At 41.1% G+C, this 21,183-nt stretch overlaps 1 protein-coding gene across 22 annotated transcripts in view; it reads right to left on the bottom strand.

Annotated features, from left to right (window-relative positions):
• The window catches only part of UNC79 (unc-79 homolog, NALCN channel complex subunit), a 266,052-nt gene that overhangs the window by 25,798 nt on the left and 219,071 nt on the right, over positions 1 to 21,183 (bottom strand). For all 22 annotated transcript variants that reach the window (XM_045451926.1, XM_045451924.1, XM_045451927.1 and 19 more), the window contains 4 exons: positions 18,332 to 18,436; positions 10,079 to 10,156; positions 2,624 to 2,713; positions 394 to 569 (listed from right to left, as the gene is read on the bottom strand). In XM_045451926.1, coding sequence (XP_045307882.1) covers positions 394 to 569; positions 2,624 to 2,713; positions 10,079 to 10,156; positions 18,332 to 18,436 — 449 coding nt within the window. The remainder of the gene's footprint in view (positions 1 to 393; positions 570 to 2,623; positions 2,714 to 10,078; positions 10,157 to 18,331; positions 18,437 to 21,183) is intronic.

Below are 21,183 nucleotides of genomic sequence, written 5' to 3'. Positions count from 1 at the left end.
TGCTATGGATTTTGTTCAAGCCACAATCTAACATGCTCCTTGAAGGCAGAAGCTATGTAAGTGCTCAATAAATACCTATTGATTTATTTAACTAGTTGAAATTAAGAGTTAAAATTGCACTTCGAAGCTCCAGGTTTTCGTCATCCATCAGGATATGGCTGAGGTTTTCGTAGGAGGGCAAGTTCCTGTTACTGTCAGCATAGCATGGAAGTGCTCGTGTTCAAAAATGCTGCTAGATCAGCAGGTATGGAGATGCGGCTCACCTCCTACCTTCCCCACCATCACACTGCACTCCCATAAATCTTCAAGGCATTCATTTGCTCTGAGTCCCAGAAAACCCGGGGTGGTTCCCTGACTCACCGACCCTCACTGCTAAAATAATAAGGGCCTTACCCTTGTTGCATTGCAGAAGGGGGATGATAGAGCCAAGGCAGGTAGCGAATCACAGCCTTGTTATCTCTGTGGTTGCCCCGTGAGATTTCCATGGCTGTAATCTGAGCCAGCCCAACTTTGAGGTGTCCACCAAAAGTATCTTCATGCAGAGGCTGGGAACATGTCTTCATGTGGCTCTGCAAAAACAAATGGTATTTCATGGCTTTGGCAGAGTACCTGGAAAACTCCTGGTTGCTCTTTAAAAAGATCAGGTTTGTCATTCCCTCACCTTCTATCACCACTCCCAAGTATACAACCCATTTAAACTTCTTCAATGGTTTCCCATTTTTCTTAGGATAAAGGGGGAGAGGGAAAATTCCTTAGCATGGCTTAAAAAGCCTGGAAGGATCTAGTGACTGCAGACCTCTGCATCCTACCCCTTCATCCCCTCTACACTGGCTCCCTCCCATTACCAGCCTTTGCTTGTGCTGGTCTCTCTGCCTGAAACACTGTTCCTGCCTCTCTTCACTTAATTGACTGCTATTCATTGTGCACGTTTTAGCTCAAGGGTCACGTCCTCCAGGAAGTCTTCCCTGACCTCCCTGGCTAGGCCATATCATCCTATTAGAAGCTCCTATACCACCGTGTACCCCTTCTTCAGAGCAATTATGAAAGTCACAATTTTACTTTATGTTATATGAGATTTTCATTAAAATTGGCACCTCACTACCAGACTATAAATTAAATGAGCATGGCTACTGTGTCCTTTTGCTCATTGTTGCATCCCTACATGCCTAGAACAACACCAGGCACATTATGGGTGCTTGGTACATATTTGTTGAATTAATGTAGAAAAGTTCCTTTTCTTGGTGTGTGGCTTAGTGGAAAGAGCCCTGAAATGGAAACTGAGACCTAGGCTTCGGCCCCAGTTTAGGCCACTTGCCACTTGGCCTTTCTAATCTGTCTCCTAAATTGGAGGGTTGGATTATATCTCTAGTCCCCAACCTTTTGATCATCATGGATCCTTCTTACTGTTTTTCTCTGTATTTTGAAAGTGGTTATAAAGCTAGCTCAAGTGTTTAGGTAACGAGATCTCCTCTTCTTGACACTTGATGCCAAAGCCATCTGAGTGTGGGCCACCAGATTCGGGACTCAGTAACCAGCGCGTGGTCAAGTACCAGGGGGGCTTACTTAGGAATGAGTGGGTTCAGATACTGTGAGAAGTCACCAGTTTAAATTCCCATTCTACTTTCCACCTAGCATTTGCAAATCCATCCCTATCCCAAGAAGCACCTGGATCATTGGAGCAGAGTCTAGAAACTGAGTTGGGCGATGGAGGAACCTCATTTGTAGCTGATGAGCTTCTGGGACGACTAGATCCTGTTTAACCAAAAGGATCGTTTAGTGCCAGGTTGCCGTCTGGCTGTTCCTTGGACCACGTTTGGATTCCCTTCTGCCCTCTGTCCAGGGCTTTCCCCAAATCTCTCAAGACTATCAATCTTTTAGCTCCCTAGTCAACTCACGGCAAGGAAGTTGACTTACATCAGTGATTCATCCCACCCTGTGAGGCACTCAGTCAATAAGCTCGACAACTTTGCTGGGATCTTGTCCACATGCAAATCAGAGTTTGTCCCATCCCTTATCTTTAATCATTTTCTTGAAGAAGACAGCTTTGATGCAGATAACCATGAAAGGCTTATGTTTGCATAATGTGTTCCAGTTTACAAAAGTCTCTTTGCACGCACTGTGCCACATCAAACCTCCTAACAGTCAGTAAAGGTAGATATTAGGCTTGTGTCACAAATGAGGGAACTGAGGCTCAAAGGTAGTTAAATGACACCACTTGGCATAGTGAAAAGAGAGTGATCTGGTGCCGCTACAGTCGTAGGCCAACCCTGACTCCACTGCTTATCGGTAGCGCCACCTTGAGCACGAATCACAGCACTAACCCAGGCCTCAGTTTCTACATCTGTAGAATGGAGACGCTTTAACAGGGGGCAGCAGGAGAACTGAATGAACGGCCAAAGTAGAGCCATGCACAGAACTCCTGCCATGCAAACAGCCTTTCCTTTCTCTTTTCCCTCTTGCGCAGGCTGAACTCAGTTCTCCAGGCTCCCAAGACAGGGACTGTTAGAGAGCACCACAGCTGCCGCCCCAGGTAACAATAAGTCCCATCTGGTCTGCGTAAGTCCCTAAAACTGCCTCTGTCTTGCTCACCTGAGAAGTGAGCAGTGTAGGTAAGCCCTCTTACCTTCAGCTTGGTGAGAGTGTGCATGTCCGCCATGAAGTCCAGCACTTCGTTGATGTACTGCCTCACACACTCCATCGCGGCTGTCCCACACTGAAACACAAGGACACCGCTGGGTGGGCCCTCCGAGCCACCGCCTTCACTTTGGCCCTGACTGCGGTCACTGTCTCGTTGTGACTTCACGCTGTTTACTAACGAGTTGTTTCACATTCTGGAGTTCTGACTCACTCCGTTACTCTCCACCGTCTGTAACTGTCTGCCCACAGTTTGGACAAAAATTGATAAAAGGTTTGTGGTGAAGAGGTAAGAAACGGGCGGCCTAGGGTAGACTGGGTTAACATGCTTTTTTCCCACTGGGTGATCTCACTGATTTTTGTTTGCTTGTTTTTGTTTTTGTTTGCTTTTAATATAATTTATTGTCAAATTGGCTAACATACAGTGTATACCACGTGCTCTTGGTTTCAGGGGTAGATTCCCGTGATTCATCGCTACATACAACACCCAGTGCTCATCCCAACAAGTGCCCTCCTCAAGGCCCATCTGTTTTGTTTTGTTTTTATTTTGAGAGAGAAAGAAGGAGAGCACAAGCAGGGGAGGGACAGAGAGAGAGAGAATCCCAAGCAGGCTCTGCACCATCAGTGTGCCGCCCAACATGGGGCTCAAACTCACAAACTGAGATCATGACCTGAGCCGAAACAAAGAGCAGGACACTCAACTGACTGAGCCACTCCTGTCTGCTTGTTTTTAAACTGGTCTGGGGGCACCAAGGTGGCCCAGTCAGTTAAATGTCCGACTTCGGCTCAGGTCATGATCTCACAGTTCGTGGGTTTGAGCCCCACATCAGGCTCTGTGGTGACAGCTCAGAGCCTGGAGCCTGCTTTGGATTCTGTGTCTTCCCCTCTTTCTGCCCCTTCTCTCTCTCTCTCTCTCTCTCATAAATTAACATTAAAAAAAATTTAAACCAGTCTGTATACAAAAATTATCTTATGTAGAGCCATTATGCATCAGAGTCTTTATGACATGAATCACCCTAAAACTACAGTAACCCTTATCACTCTGGGGAGTCTTAGATACACATAAAATACGTGCCACCTAATTCTAACACCAGAATCTCGAATCTTTTTCCATCAAAAAAGAAAAGTATATAAACAAACATCACATTTGCTGAAAGGGTCAAAAATTCTTATTTTCAAGTCACTTACAATCTAACTCCTTACACACAGCAGGCGTACTATTAAATAGATAAACGTGATTGCTGCGTTCTTGCTAGGGATAAAGCAAGAAAAAAAATGAAATGATCAGCTTCCCCACAGACACTGGCAGCATGTTTGGGAAATTTTAAAGGCAAAGAAAGCATACTTGTGTCTCTGATTATTAAATGACATAAACCTGCCCAGGGCAGTGCAGTGAATTTAGGATTATAAGCAAAGAAAAGGAAACCGAACAGGCGGGCTGCTACATCAAAGCTGTATGAGAAAACCCACACATCAGGCCGGGTGTAATGTGGATGAAAAGCAGCCCGTCTTTGAAGCCATCTGAATACTATGCTAAGGCCTTTCTTAGCTTTCTTTTGGAAAATCTGGAACATTATATACTTAACTAGCTCACCCAGTGGCTCTCATTTTCCCATATTCATGTAAATCTGCACAGCCCTGAACTGTATCACCTCCCATCTCTTCTACAATGTTATGCCTGTCAGTTCCTCTGACAGGATAACAAACAGTAAAATAAGGTCATTGGTGGTTCTGTCAGAGTGTTTTCCAAGCATTTCATATGTTCTAAGGTTTTCTTCTTTTAATTTAAATCAAGTGAAGGAATTATAAAAGGTTATTGTGTTCTTGCTTTTGGAATATTAATCCTTTGGTGCAAGAAAGGATTTCCCTCCGATTTATTCCATTTTCTCTGACCTTTCACATGTCATGCAAACAGGAGCATATACTCTGTTCTTTAATTTCTTGAAAGGGATTTGTTTCTCTCATAGGCAATATTTTATATCATTTCAGCTAGGCAAATGTCAAAGAAAATAATTACTAGGAGCATTATTCAATATTTGTCTTTTCACTTTGAATTTCAAAGAATGAGAGCAAAGAGTTTACTAATATGCAGTTACTTTTGCTCTAGAGACAGGATCTACATCTAATAAAAGCCTTAAAATACAGGATCATCTTAGGGAGCCTCTACACTTATAAAACAAAGCATGTAATTTCTAATCCCCCCCTTTTTTTTCTACTTTGCAAAACATAAGCATTACCTTGATGTGTTGTTTTAAAAAAAGAAAGTCAAGCTCCACTTGTTTTCAAAGGCCTATATTTATTTCAATGGGAAACTGATGATAAGGTGTTGAAAAAGTACTCTAAACTCAAAAACATGAACGCAAGTGAATCATATCCAATTCTTCCTTGAAACTTATGTCTGATTTTAAAGTTATGTTTCTTAGATTGTAAGGAACATATGCTCACTGTGGAAAACTTGGAAAAACAGAAATTAACAAAAATCACATAGTCCTAATTCTCGTCCTCCATCAGTGAAACCACTACCACCGGTATTTCCTTCCAACGTGTTTTGAACACATATAACATACACATATACATATAATTTTTATAAGCCTGAGATCATTTTTTTGTAATCTGCTTTTAAATTAAATCCATCATAAACATTTTCCAGTTATTTATTCTTTTAAAACTTGAGGCGGTAGCCACATAATAGTCTTTTTTATAGATGTATCTTACCTTTTTTTTTATTACGAAATTTATTGTCAAATTGGTTTCCATACAACACCCAGTGCTCATCCCAACAGGTGGCCTCCTCAATACCCATCACCCACTGACCCCTCCCTCCCACCCCCCATAAACCCTCAGTTTGTTCTCGGTTTTTAGGAGTCTCTTATGTTTTGGCTCCCTCCCTCTCTAATCATTTTTTTCCCTTCTCCTCCCCCATGGTCTTCTGTTTGTACCTTGCTTTATTTAAACAATACACTAATGCTGGTCACACCAAAAAAACCCCCAAAAAACCACAATCTGATTTAACAATGGGCAGAAGACATGAATAGACATGCTTCCAAAAAAGATACCCAGATGGCCAACAGACACATGAAAAGATGCTTAATATCACTCATTGTCAGGGAAATACAAATCAAAACCACAATGAGATATCACCTCACACCTGCCAGAATGGCTAAAATTAAAAAGGCAAGAAATAACAAGCATTGGTGAAGATGTGGGGAAAAAAGGAACCCTTGTATAGTGTTGGTGGGAATGTAAGCTGGTATGGTCACTGTAGAAAACAGTGTGGAGGTTCCTCAAAAAACTGAAAATACAAACACTGTAGGATCCAAAATGTCTACTACTGGGTATTTACCCAAAGAAAACAAAAACACTAATTCAAAAAGACATGCACCCCTATGTTTACTGCAGCATTATTTATAATAGCCAGGATATGAAGGAAACATAAATGTCCACCCATAGATAAATGGAGAAGGAAGATATGGAATGGAATATTATGCAGCCATAAAAAGGAGGAGATTGTGCCATTTGAGACATGGATGGACCTAGAGGTATTATGCTAAGTGAAATAAGGCAGACTGAGTAAGACAAATACCAAATGATTTCACTCATACATGGACTGTAAAATAATAAGGAAGTATAAACAAACAAATAAAAAGCAGAATCAGAGAACAAACTGATGGTAGCCAGAGCAGAGGGGTGAGGGTGGGCAAAATGAGTGAAGAGGAGTGGGAGACACAGTTTTCCAGTTATGAAATGAAGAAGTCACAGAAATAAAAGGCACAGCATAAGGGATATAGTCAATGATACTGTAATAGTGTTCTATGGTGACCTAGCCTAGGGGTGAGCACGGCGTAACATAAAAACTTGTGGAATCATTACCTTGTACACTAGGAACTAATGTATCCTTGTGTGTCGGCCATACCCGAATTTAAACAATTTTTTAAAAAACAATATGCTAACGTTAGATCTTAATTTTGCTTCCATATTTTTACTATTTTAAGTGCTGCTTTAATAAATATACTTTAATAAATATACTCTTTATGTGTGTATTATTTTCTCAAATATATTACCAGAAGTAAACTGTCAAACTGTTTTTCAGCAAAGTTGCACCAATTTTCACTACCACCAGCAGTTCATAAGAATGCTTGTTTCACATCATCAATAACTTTAATCATTAAGAAAAACCTGTTGAGTTGCTAGCTGATTTTAATTTTATATTCTAAAATATTTTAATACTTTATATCAATTTACAGTTCACTGATTACTACTGAGAGTAAGAAGTATATTTTGAATGGCTTATTGGTCACTGGAAAGGTTCCATACATGGATCTTATTAACTTTTTTTAATGTTTTATTTTTTTGTTTTTGAGAGAGACAGAGAAATAGTGTGCACACACAAGCAGGGGAGAGCAGAGAGAGAGAGAGAGAGAGAGAGAGAGAGAATCCCAAGTGCTTCGCGCTGTCAATGCAGAGCCCCATACGGGGCTCAGTCTGACGAACTGTAAGATCATGACCTGAGGCGAAATCAAGAGTCAGTCACTCAACCGACTGAGCCACTCAGGCGCCCCTATAACTGTTGTTGTTTTTTCATTGCTATTGGAATGCTTGTCTTTTTCTTGTTGATTTCAATAAAACTTTTATTTATTAGGGATATTATTTTTTAAGCCAGCACAGAGGTGGCAAATGCTGAGTTTTAAAGAATTAAACAACCAGGAAACTAGTGAGTGTGCAGCAGAGACTGGCTAAGTGCTCACAGTACCATTTCTCTTCCTCCCTAGCATGTGCCTAAACCAGATTTCCCATCATTGCTTGCAGTTGGGTGTGCCCATATGACAGTTCTAGCCAATTGGATGGGAGTAGAAGTAATAGGCATCATTCAGACCTGGCCCATGAGAACCTTCCAATGTACCATATTCCCTTCTCTTTCCCCAGCCACCAGCTGATTGCAGAGAGCTGCACGTAAACTTTCATTTGAAAGTCCTCCTCCTTCTGCTAATCAGGATACCCATTCAAACTTTATATGAGCAGGGTGCCTGGGTGGCTCAGTTGATTAAGCATCGGATTTTTGCTCAGGGCATGATCTCAGGTTTGTGAGTTCGAGCCACGCATCGGGCTCTGTGCCGACAGCTCAGAGCCTGGAGCCTGCTTTGGATTCTGTGTCTCCCTCTCTCTCTGCCCCTCCCCCACTCACACTCTGTCTCTCTCTCCTTCAAAAATAAATAAACATTAATTTATTTAATTAATTAAACTTAATTTTATTAAACTAATTAATTAGTTTAATTAATTTTTAAACTTTATATGAGCAAACAATAAACATTCTGTGTGTTAAGTGGCTGGGAATTCATCACATGGCATCCTTCATCACCCTAACTACTAAAAGCTCTTTAAAAACACATAGTCTAGGGGCACTTGGGTGGCTCAGTCAGTTAGGCATCCAACTCTTGATTTCAGCTCAGGATATGATCTCACAGTCTGTGGGATCAAGCACCATGTCGGGCTCTGCACTGACAGCATGGAGCCTACTTGGGATTCTCTCTCTCCCTCTCTCTCTGCTCCTCCCCTGCTCATGCACACTCTCTCTCTAAATAAACTTTTTTTTTAATTTAAGAAGCATAGTCTAGTAATTCTACTCCCCAAAATCTATTATAAAAAAAGTCTCAAATATGGACAAAGATTTAAACACAAAGATGTTTCTCATATATTAGAATATTGAAATTAATGAAAATATACAGGGGCGCCTGGGTGGCGCAGTCGGTTAAGCGTCCGACTTCAGCCAGGTCACGATCTCGCGGTCCGTGAGTTCGAGCCCCGCGTTGGGCTCTGGGCTGATGGCTTGGAGCCTGGAGCCTGTTTCCAATTCTGTGTCTCCCTCTCTCTCTGCCCCTCCCCCGTTAATGCTCTGTCTCTCTCTGTCCCAAAAAAATAAATAAACGTTGAAAAAAAATTAAAAAAAAAAATTAAAAAAAAAAAAAGAAAATATACAAAAATAAGTAATGTTGCTTAATATTCTCTTTAATAGGTTATGTTTATTTAGCATTTACTATATGTCTGGCATTATGCTAATATGCTTTGCATGCATTATCTCACTCAATCCTCAAACTAGACATTGGGCCCTATTATATCTCATTCTATAGATAATACAAATCAAGAATCGTAGGTTAAATAACTTTCCTGATCACACAGCTAGTAAATGGCAGACCTCAAACTCTGGTGTGAGTCTAACCCCCGTGCACTTAACCACTATTTTATGGTGCATTTGCATGAGGTAATAACTCTGCAGCCACCAAACTTTGGGGTAAATGCTTATAACATATGAAGCCAGAGCCACATTTATATGCTACGGTTTGAACTATGTTTAAAAAAACATGCACAGAAAAAGTTAAAGTAAATACATTAATATATTGGCAATAAAATTATCTCTGGATTGAATTACTATTTTTCCTCTGTCATAGAATTTCTCCACATCAAAAAAATTAAATAAACAGCATTTTAAAAATATAATGTTTAGCACTGTGGGTAAAATTGGTATACTTATAAGTGTAAATAAATAAAACCCTTTTAGAAAACAATATGAGAATACATATCATCAAGATAGTCCTACTCTCTAAGGAATTTATGCCAAGGATAGAATTCAAAATAAACATAATGATGGTCTTTGTAGAAATGTGTGTGTGTGTGTGTGTGTGTGTGTGTGTGCGTGTGTGTGTGTGTGTGTGTGTGTGTGTATACATCCTAGCAATGAAACTGGAAAGTAAATAAACTTCTAACAATATGGAAATAAGCAAATTAGCATACTGAATAGATCAAAATATGAAAAAATTTTCCAAAACAGTATTTCTGATTGGCAGAGGGATTACAGCTGATCCTTTTTCTTTTAAATTTTCTCTATTAAAAATTTAAATAATTTTTTCAATGAATAATTAATATCTAAAGTTTCTGAGTTTCATTGCAGTCAACTTGCTACCAATGTTATTGTGGTTTCTCATCCTTAGCCCTTCAGTGAGAATCTTAACCTATTTTGCCAAATAGTTCACTAATGGGAATTTTTTAATTTTCAGAGGAAATATTGTAAAGAAAAACAAAGTATCACAATGCTTATTTCTTTCTGGCAGTAGTCAAATCAAATTGGTTAACAGGTGTCAGTGTAAGAAAAGTGATTCTGGAATAATTGAACTATAATCAAATCTATTTTTTATGTCTGGTAATTTCTCTCCTCCCCTTAACTGGCTGCTTCAATTTTACTCATGTTTCCTGGAATTAAAAGTTTCCAGGGGCTGGGGTTAATATAAATTTTCACTATCTCTCTTTTAAAAAAATGCTAACATGTTTTCAATTTTACAGTGTTTGTTCTATCAAAAATGAGCCAGGACACAGGCCAAAAATACTTCTTTACTAAATGGGGAAATGAGAAGAAATACAAAATGTAGAGATGATTAATTCAGTCAGGACTTACTCCAGGTACAGAGGCAATCATCTGCTTGCTCAGGATTGTTGACTCAGCTAGTTTGGTTCCAGCATCTGCACAAATAAACTAGTAAGAAATTGAAAGCATAATTACTTTTAAGAGCACTTGGACAGTAATAAGTTATTTATAGTTTTATTAACTTGGCCTACATTCATTAGTGTTTACTCCCGTGACAATCTGCCCTGGATATATAGGACTTGCTAATCATGACAGTTTGTTCCTATCAGAAATTGAGGATCATAGTACTGAGATTAACACATGGATTCTTACTTTACCCAGACAGCTCAGTGGCACTGAAATGGTGCATTCAATCAAGGGAGAAAGGAAAGACATCAACACTGTCAGATTTATTCTGAAGTTATTATATTTACTCCCTAGTGCTTCTCGAGAGTTCCTGACTTCTCACAGATTTTCCAGACTTCTATCATTATACATTTAACATGAAAACAGAAATATAACCAACCTCATTGTGAGCAATCTGCCTGTGTCTTCTCTAACTTCACCCATGCCTATCCTCTGTGCTGATGATGACCCCACCCCCACTCCTGTCCTTGTCCCACGGGACACTTCACACACTTCCACTATAACAGTTGCGACCTTAGACTGCAGTGACCTATGAAGTCTGTTTCACAACCTGCTACAAGCTCTCCAAGGGCACAGACTCCATCCATGCATCTGACCTGCCTGACTAGCTTCCTGCCTGACATCATGGAGGGGTTCAGCAAAACTTGGTGAAATGAATCAATTAACCAATTATGACAAGCTCAGGATGAGGACGGATTGGCCAAGTTCCAATTTAATTTACTTCGTTACGGATTTTTATAGGTGTTTCCCACCTCATGCAACACCCAGCTATTTATTAATGGTTTCAAGACAAAGTTACACATGAAATCTGCAGACTTTGCCAAGAGCTAGTAGGTCCTGGTTAATTTGTCCTCTCTGGCCTCTGGCCGGTGGTCCCAACAACTTTGGGGTCCAAAGCTGCTGCTGTGCATGGTTCAGTGGCTCTGAAAGCTTTCACACTGACAGCCCTACCTTCTAACCCATTCCACTCTCACTCTAGAAGAGCACAGAAAAGTTAGGAAGATCAAGATGAGGAGTTCAGCAAGGCAGGCTAGCTCCCTGGCAAACTGGGGAGAAATAATACGGGTTAGGGTGCTAGAGAAAAGCTCACAGGGGCCTGATGAAGACCAGAAACCAGTATGTTGTCAGGCTAATCAGGGGTCAGGATCAGAGCATAATAAATAGGTAACAGGCTTTGGCTAACAAGGCAGAGATTTAGGCCGAAGACCTTCTGAGGGCAAGTATCCCTGAGGCTTCTCATTCAAGGCTTTGTTCAAGAGCTGGTCATCAAGTGTGGTCCTGCAAGAGAGGTATTTCAACACGTAACTGAGCTGGGGGCCAGAGGACAACAGGCAGAGCCTTCTCTGAAAGCCACATTGCAGGAGCAGATACATACCACCACTCTACATTCATGTACAGTCATATCCCTTTGCCTCAAATACAATTCCAGAAGGCTGAGGAATCTATTTGGCCATTAACTCTGAATCTAGCAAAGAAAGTACCAGCAGGTACTATCCAGGGAATACCTGCAACTTTCCATTATTTTATTCAGGAATGCTTACGTCTTCTGTCAGCTCTCTAACTAGGACTTATTCCTAATATAAGAAAAAGTAGGGGCACCTGGGTGGCTCAGTCAGTTGAGCGTCCGACTTCAGCTCAGGTCATGATCTCACGGCTCATGAGTTCGAGCCCCGCATCGGGCTCTGTGCTGATGGCTCAGAGCCTGAGCCTGCTTCGGATTCTGTGTCTCCCTCTCTCTCTGCCCCTCCCCTGCTCATGCTCTGTCTCTCCCTGTCTCAAAAATAAATAAAAACACTAAGAAAAAAAAATTTTTTTTTAAAAAGTAAATACATCAGAATTTTTTTTTTTTTTTTAAAAAGGAAAGCCTATAACTTTGGCCAGAACCTGTCAGTAAAAAAAAGTAAAATATCTGATAGAAGTACATGATCAAAAGAAGAAACAGTCCCAACCTCCTGGCAGATAACACATGTTTTCCCATAAAATGTATTTTCAAAAGCTATCAGAGTCTGCAATCTAAGACAAACTACTCATAACTAAGTTTCAAAACCTCTGTCAGGATACCAACATTTTAATTAATTTCTCTGCAACAGAAATGAGAGCCAAGAGAGGCCAGAAGGGAAAGGACAGAACTGCACGTAAGCGTGAGAGAAGGGAAGTCAGGGCAGTGGAGATGCTCTGTGGTGGGTTCACACCGGGGGCCCCCAAAAGTGTGCTTGCCTGGCCTGGCTGTGCCCTTGAGAGCAAGAGAAGATTCGCAGAGAAGCGATACTTCAATGTCTCTATCTCCCCTGAGCAGAAGCCTTTCTCACCTATGACACTCAGCCAAACAGAATGAGTAGCATAATGGAAGGACGGTGTCAGCCACGTAAGCCAAGATATGAGGCCAAATTAAAATGTTTGGTAACTCTTAGAAGTCAGAATTAATCAGAAATCCCCCCCCCCCCAAATTTATGGAAGTACCGTGGAGAGTCTGGTGTATTAACAGGTATAAAAGTGGATAAGCCTCTAAAATCATCTACTATTGGGGCGTCTGGGTGGCTCAGTCGTTTAAGCATCCAACTTCGGCTCAGTCATGATCTCATGGTTTGTAAGTTCAAGCCCTGCGTCAGGCTCTGTGCTGACAGCTCAGAGCCTGGAGCCTGCTTCAGATTCTGTGTCTCCCTCTCTCTTTGTCCCTCCCCAGCTTGTGCTCTGTCTCTCTCTCTCTCTCTCAAAAAATAAACACTAAAAAAATAAAAATAAAAATAAAACCATCTAGTATTTATTTTTTATCAAGGCATTTAAATCCAGTGTAATTGTGAGGGGCGGGGGGCACCTCAATGGCTTAGTTGGTAGAGCATGCAACTCTTGATCTCGGGGTTGTGAGTTCGAGCCCCATGTGTGGTATGGGGCTTACTTATTAACATTTTTTAAAAGTTTTTTTTTTATCAAAAATAAAAATAAATCCAGTGTAATTTTTACATAATATGTACAACTAAAACCTTAATAAACACTTCTTTTTACATAGCTGCCAACCATAAGCTGAAAAATCCCATTATAATTTTATAGAATTGCTCACAATATAAAGACATAACTAAAACTCAGAGAGGGGAAGGACATCTGTTGCAGAAGGAAGAATTTCATACTTTGAGACAGAAATATGCTACTGAAACACACACTCCCACATGAATACAAAAGAATACAAAAGAAAGGCGATATCCATTATGTGTCTTACTAAATTCATTATCAAAATGAGACTCAAAATAGTATCTCCACCTCTCATCCAGAGAGTGATCAGATTATTACTAACTCAACTAATGTTAATACCCCACGTCAATAGTATCTGTGACTTAAGAAGAGGCGTCCCTCTGTCAGTTCTTTGTCCTCTAGCCCACCACTAGCCTGTCTTTAAAAGAGAAATCTTTCACCCACACGGTTTCTTACACTTGACTGTGCAGGTGTATCCCACACAGTGGGGGTGCTCCATGCAAATCAGCACAATGTCTACTCTTAACACATAATAAGGGCTAGAGGAAATTCGTTTTGATTTGGGCTCATATAGCCTTTACAGAAGCTTTTAATGAGTTATCACCCTATTATGAAAATTCTGCTTTAATCTATCTAGATAACACTTATGATAACCTATTATACCCAAAATATCTTCAGCAGACCAGCAGCAAAGATGTCATAAGTGAAAAGTTAAAATGTTGACAGGTCTGAATTAAAACAAGATAGGGCATCTGTCCAATGTGCAGAAGAACTATATCCTGGTGGTTAACAACTTAGATTCTGAAGAATACATATATTTTTCTTATTTGGCAAATCCTTTCCTACCTCCAAGCCTCTTTTTCTTTAAAAAATAAAACATCCACTTGCGTGTTTATGGCCTTCAGACGTTATATGCAGGTAAAAACAAATAACAGGAGTCTATGGCTAGACGACCACAAGAGAGCAGGTGGGAGATTTCCCATGATGCCGGGCCTCTAGAAAGAATTTCTAGGAATTAAAAAACAGATTGGTACCTATCATGACCCTGAAACATTTAAAACTTGGGTGGCCACACATCTCTTGGGCAAGTGTTTCGTTGTTCTTTAAGGGCAGAGTATTTGATAAACAACAAAGGTATCATCTATCTATGAGAAGAGTATAAATGGCTCAAGGCCTGTGAATTTATCTATCTAGGACATTATTAGAGGAGTAGTAATGGAAATACCCTGGTGGTCTCTGTGGGATGGAAGAATGAAGGGTAAATCCAAGGTCTGAGCAACTGACTATCTTGTCACTAACAGAGCCAGTGTCACTCATGATGGATCACCAGGGGAGTTTTTCCTTCCAATTGTTGCTTTCTTTTCTGTTTCCAAGTTCCATTTTCAGTTCAACAAAGCCACCCCCACTGCCATCAGATTATGTTTGCTGATATCTGTGGAAGAAGTCACTGTTGGCCCCAGACATATTATCTGTCCATACTGTGAGCCTGGTCCTCTAGGTGCCAGAAACTGATGCTCCATCAGTAAAGAGGAAAGCTTTCTCTGACTGCAGACTACATTCACTGGCCTAAGAGAAGCCACCAGAGAAAGGCTATCACCTCCGCCATCCTCCAGAGACACCTGCAGGAACCAGGCGGTCAAGGGCAAGAGAAAAAGGAACTGGGAAATCCTACCAAAAGATGCCCTATTCTTGAAGAGAGACAAAAGATGCTTCTCCCTCAACCCGTGAGGGGCCCCATGGAGGACCTCTCTCCATGGCTTAGCCAGGAACTACCAGGCAGAGATGGAAAGTACTTTGGTTTTTTAAAGCATGCCTCACTTTTATTTCTCTCAGTAATGAAAATGGACTGTATATAGAACAAAGACATAATACTTCAAAATAGCATAATGTTTAATATTTTTTGTTGGGAAGATTGAAACATTATTCATAAAGTTGTTTCTCTTTGGCATGACCTCAAATCTTCTCTGAAATACCTCTCCAACCTAAATAATTTTACAACTAGATTCTTAAAATGTAATGATTCCATGACAAATACATACTGGTTTTAAAAAGACGGAGATGGTATTTATTTGAAATGGTATATGAGAATCCAAAAAAAAAAAAACAAAAAAAAAAAAACAAAAAAAAAAACCACATTCAGAACAATCTACTTTTTTGGCTTCTTTATTCCTAAAGCTAATTTGTTTTTGTTATTTATTCACCTAGCTGTGATACAATAATCACTGTTTTCATGGTTTCCTTAAACACTGGGCAATTTAAACTGCCAGTGTTCTTTTTATGTCTTGTGACAAGTGCTTATTATGGTTGACTAATGTACTTCACAGAAAGCCAGGCCCCAGCAGCAGTCACTGAACGGCATGCTAGACCCCAAGAAGATCAGCCACATATATCAGCTCTGCTGAAGATTGAGGGCAACTGAGGAAACGTTCTCCCATGGAAGCAGGAAAGCACCTTCAGCATCTGGAAACCCAGGCTGTTTTGAGGCGGTAGGTTCCCATCCAGAACACTATCAGAAGCAAGTGACTCCCAGATACTGTCAACCCGCTAGCTTAAATCCCTCATGGGCTTTTTCACTAAGGCCAGTTCACTTGCCCTCTTCTCCAAACCAGTGTCGATCCCATCAATCCTTATGGTCAGTTTGGGTCAAAGTTGTTTGTACTCAAAAGCAGTGGTGCTGCCCAGGCATAAGTAGGAAGGGCTGGCCAGTGGCAATCCACTGGTAGAGATTCAAAGTCTGCCTCTCCTTAGGAAGGCCAGTAGCTCCTGGCTCTGATTTGTTCTTCTGTCTTCCTCTGGAGTTTTCTAGCATCCTGATACAATGGGAGCCATTTCATTCTGACTATATTGTACCTGACATTCACTGCTGCCACTCGCCAGCCATCACTGCTCTCAGCCAGCCAGTGTGCCCCACAAAGCCAGGCCATGGCTCACTGAAAGTACACCAACTTCTTATTAAATCTCATGCCTTTGAGAAAAATTCAATTCTGGTTCTAAGGATTAGTAGTATATGGCAGGGGAGGAAGGAGATCAGTAGTGAATCTTAGATAGTAAATGATGGGTATGGTTCCTCCTCTTCTCCCCGGTAAACTCCTGAACTTCGGCACATACTTTAAGGTCCATACGGTCCCTCTTCTACACCACACTTCCTTACTCAGTGCACACCTCTGCTACTGTACCCATCACCCTGTGTTGGAAATGCTTGCTTACATGTCAGCTTCACCTACTGGACAGCAATTCCTGGAAGGAAGGAGGCATGGCTTATTCATTATTTCCCCAGTACCTGGGCCAGGTCTGGGCTCCTAGTGGCTTAATGAGCCTTCTTCCATCTCCCAGGCTGAGCTGGCCACTCCCTCCTCTTCAGCACTCTACATACTGTGCAGACTTTCAGTATAGGCGTTAGCACATGATCAGGATAGGGTTTATGCCTTTTACATTGCTATACCCCTAGAATCTAGCCCCAGACAGATGGCCAGTAAACATCTGTAGATACTACTGAAGGGTCACATGGGGCCACAGGATGGAAGACAGCACAGTTCAGGTCAGTGCAGGTTATCAGTGCAGGGAGTGATTTGAGAAAAAGCAGAGTTTTAGCAGAATTCCTTTAGTTAGCCAGAGGCTGGAAGACCAGATTTGTGTGCAGAGAGAGGAAGGCACTGCAAACAGCTAGGAGCTCTTACGGTAAGAGGGGCGAGTGATGCAAGGAGCCCGACCGGGCTGCGAACAGACCCTGTGGTCAGATGCGGACACCACTTCTGCCAGCTGTGTGCTCTTGGGCAAGTCACTGTACCTCCCTGAGCCTGTCTCTCATCTGCGGTCCAGAACTAATACCTCACATGGCGGTAAGGATTAAGGGTAACACGCAAAGCACCCAGCATAGCCCATCTCACAGGTGCTTAGAATGTTTCCTTCTCCCTCATCTCTCCAAATGGCACCCGAGGTACCTAAGATTCAGGGAAACTTGCCTAGTTCCTTGATATCAAGCTCCCATTTTCCTCCAGTCATTTAACCTCAACCTTGTAGGCCAAGCCCCTGGGACGGGTCTTAATGCTTATCAGGAAGAAATAAAACAGCTGTGACTTGTTTACTGCGCACTTTGCACAAAGGCAGTCTGAATGATACTCTGGTCCTAGCCCTGGCTCATGGCCAAGTTTTTTTAAGTCTAGCCTCAACCCTTGGGAGTATGAGGTGGGGTCCCATGTTACCTGATTTCCTCAGGTCATTATCCCTAAATTTGTCCCAACTTCCTGTTGAAGCCTCCCTCCCCACCCCCCACCCCCATTGCTTGAAGCCAGTCAGCCTCTCGTGCTGAACTCCAACCTCATAGAAAGGCTTTTGCCTGCACCCAGCAGTCCTTTGTGGTCTAGCTCAAATGCCACCTCCTTCATGAAGTCTTCCCTGATTTCACATCACATGGGATGGGATGCCTCCTGCTCTCAACTTCCCCCAGGACTTTGTTTATATCTCTTTCTCTCTCTCATGGCACTAGTCATAGCTGGTCTCGTGTGATTAAAAACCTGCACGCTTGTCTAAGATGATGAGCTAAGGGAGCCAGGGATGGAGGGCTCCAGCCCCTCACGAGCAACCCTACAGCCAAAAGCACCAACTCTGTAAGTTCTCCAGAACCTGCCTTGTATGCGTTCAAGCCCCTCTGCCTCAGGGCTCCCGTGGGTGCTGGTGCTTTTCACATCCACCTGCCACCATGCTTGAACTCTGTACGTCCCACCACGGAATGTACCTGGTCGGGCCCACCCTCACCCTCAGCTCTTCAAGGAGATTTGGTGACCCACCCACATGCATGGGACTCTGCAACCAGACCTCAGCCTGGTGCCCCACTAGTGGCTTCATTAGTCCTCCGTCAGCTCCATTAGCTGTCAATGAGCTGCCCTCCGACCTACCTGGCTGTAAATTTCTTGAGGACAGAAATTATTGTTTCATTATTCTCTTTGCCCCTCACAGAACTAGTTCCACAGTAGGGACAAAATAAATACTCCTTTTTTGTCTTGTTTAGCCAGTGGAGGTGTTAAGCGTGTAATATTGGTTAAGTGTGTAATAGTGGTTAAGTGTGTAAGATAGATTATTTCTCAGTTCTGGGCAGAGATACTTGATTTTTGCATATGCCCCACACCTTCCTTAATTTTTCCAAACATAGTGGATCTCGTGGAAAGTATTTCAAACAACGCATAAGCCCACCTGGACAAGCAGGAGGAGGTTTGTATCTGGTAAAGGGGATTTGAGCTTCAGGGCCTGCAGGAGTTCCAGAACAACACTACGAGACAAGTAGAATTTATCCCGCTCCTAAACAGAACAAAAGAGAAGAAGGTAAGCTATTTCTAAAAACTCAGAATAGACTTGTCAAAAGAGCTTCCAAAAGATTCACAGATCGGAAATGAAAAACAGTATTTGAATATGCATAATGAACTGTCCTTAAGAAATAAAATTAAAACTGAAAGGAAAAAATTAAAAAGGCATTTTTGTGTGTGTAATGAGTTTACTGAAGCACCCAGAGCACATAATTCAACGGGTAAGAAAAAGATAGGAGGTCTCTTCAATACTGGAATGGCCAGATTTGGTTTTTGCTTGCAGGAAATGATAGGTTCTAAGAAATGCAGAAATTAAATCCAAAAGCATTTTTTTTCCAAAAGAAAATGATTTAGAGAGAAACATATACAGCTGTTTCCAGGGGCTCATATCCTCTCTGAGGAACTTACTTTTCAAATGGACTGCTTAAGCACACAGAAAAATAAATGGAACATACTAGGTACCACCACTCATCTTTGACACATTGTAACATTTTGCTTTATGTAATGTCACAGAAACAGTGGAAGCTTCCTGTATGGTGCTCTCTTTTCTTTCTCCCTTCCTTGAAGTAGCCACAATTTTGAATCTGGTGCTTACTAGTTCATGTATGTTTTTACTACATATGTATGCCTCCGTTACAAGGTATAATATTATTTTTCCGTGCTTGTTTTTAACTTTCTCTGACAGTATCATACTGTGCATCTCTTTCTGCTTATAATTTCTCGCTACATTATATTTTTGAAGTTAGTTCCTATTGATACACGTAGTTGTAGTTATTTTAACTAGGGTTTAACAATATTTTATTATAAGAACATACTGAAATTCATTGATCTGTTTTCCTGTTAACGGAACATGAGACTGTTTTCAATTTTGCAAGTTTTTTACTGTCAACTATAACACACATGCATAAAAGGACATAAAACACAAACGTGCAGATAAATGGGTTCATATAGACTGAACATCCAGGTCAAACAGCAGCACGTCACAAGCACCTTGGAGCCCCTCATGTGTCCTTTCTTGATCATAACCAAGGAACTGGAGACCCAATGGGTCTGCATCCACTTTCTTTTCCTTTTCCTCATTTTCACTCATGGTATATATACTGCCACCTGTATGCCCAAATAGCCTTGCATGCTGAACACTTTTTAAAAAAATTATTTCTAGAAATCATTTGAGGCCTCTTCCTCCAAAGAGCTTTCTGCCTGTTTTTTGCCAGGTCCCTGGAGGTACTAGCCTGGTCCAGGGTTACCTTAATAAACACACAAGCCTTGTAAGGTCTTATATTGGGCCACCAAAGGGCTCGACACTGAGCTCGATCTATGTGAGGACAAGTTCACCTCTGGGTTATCTTTATTTTGTAGTCCTGACCAAACAGGGATGGGCTGCAGGGGTGCAGGATCATACCAAGTCCCTGCTCTTGGTAGGTCCTGGATTCTGACTCTTGTTCCCCAAGCCTCCTGGATCTTCTAGAACCGCAGCTCAGCGTCTCAGTCACATCCCTGCATTTCTGTGCTCTCCCGGATCTTAGTCTGGTGATTCATTTAAATCTGGTTAGCATTTTGATGCTTTTAAGAAGTTTTCAGAAAATATCTTGCTCATTTTTTTTAAGCTTTTAAGTAGGAAATGATCTAGTTCATAATTATCAGGAAAGAAGTCTAAACTTTTTATTGAAATTATACTAAATTTATAGGTTATTTTATGAGAATTAGCTGTCTTTATTATGCTGGGTCCTCATCTATGAACATGAGATCTGTCTCCATTTACTTAATCCTGTTTAATAAAACTTTCTGGTTATCTCCATTAAGTTCTTGCACATTTTTGTTAGATTTATTCTTTGTTGCCACAGGAAATGACATTTTAAAAGTATATTTTGTAATCATTTGTAGCTGAATATTAAAGGTGGATGATTTCTGGGTATTCATTTGTAATCAGCATCCTTGCTGAACTCTTACAAAAGTTTTAAAAAGGCAGATTTTCCTTGGTTCATTTGTAATCATATCATCTATGGAAAGTGAGAGTTTTATTTTTCCTTTCAAATCCTTACACCTTTGATTTCTTCTTCCTATCTTACTGAATTGAGTAGGACCCCCTGGACCATAATGAATAGAAACAGTGATAATGGGCATTCTTGTCTTATTTACAATTTTAAAGGGACTACTGTTGGCATTTCACCATTAAGTATAACATTTCCTAGAAGTTTCTGGTAGGCACAAGCTAAGTAATTTCCCTTCTATTCCTAGTTTGACAGGAATTATCACAAATGGATGTTGAATTACATAGAATGCTTCTTTTGTATTTGCTCAGATAATGATATAAATTTTTCACCTTTCATCTGGTATCATGGTGACATAAATCAATGTTCTAATATATAAACCATTCTTATACTTCAAGAAAATCCTCACTGGGCCATGAGGCTTTATGTTTAACACATTAATTTGCTATTATTCATTCAGAATTTGTATACCTCAGAAGTAGAATTGGCCCATAATTTTCCTTTCTCCCACTGCCCTTGTCCAGTTGGTGTCAAGAGTCTACTGGCCTCACAGAGGATGTTGAAAGTGTTCCCTGGTTTTGATTCTCTGCACAAAGTGGAGCTCAGTCTGTTCCTTCAATGTTTAACAGAAGTCATCTTTAAAACTGGGACGTTTTTTGGGGCGCCTGAGTGGCGCAGTCGGTTAAGCGTCTGACTTCAGCCAGGTCACGATCTCGCGGTCCGTGAGTTCGAGCCCCGCGTCGGGCTCTGG

The sequence above is a fragment of the Leopardus geoffroyi genome, chromosome B3 (genome assembly GCF_018350155.1).
Source record: "Leopardus geoffroyi isolate Oge1 chromosome B3, O.geoffroyi_Oge1_pat1.0, whole genome shotgun sequence".
NCBI classification, from domain to species: Eukaryota; Metazoa; Chordata; class Mammalia; order Carnivora; family Felidae; genus Leopardus; species Leopardus geoffroyi.
This window is presented reverse-complemented; position numbering and strand designations above follow the sequence as displayed.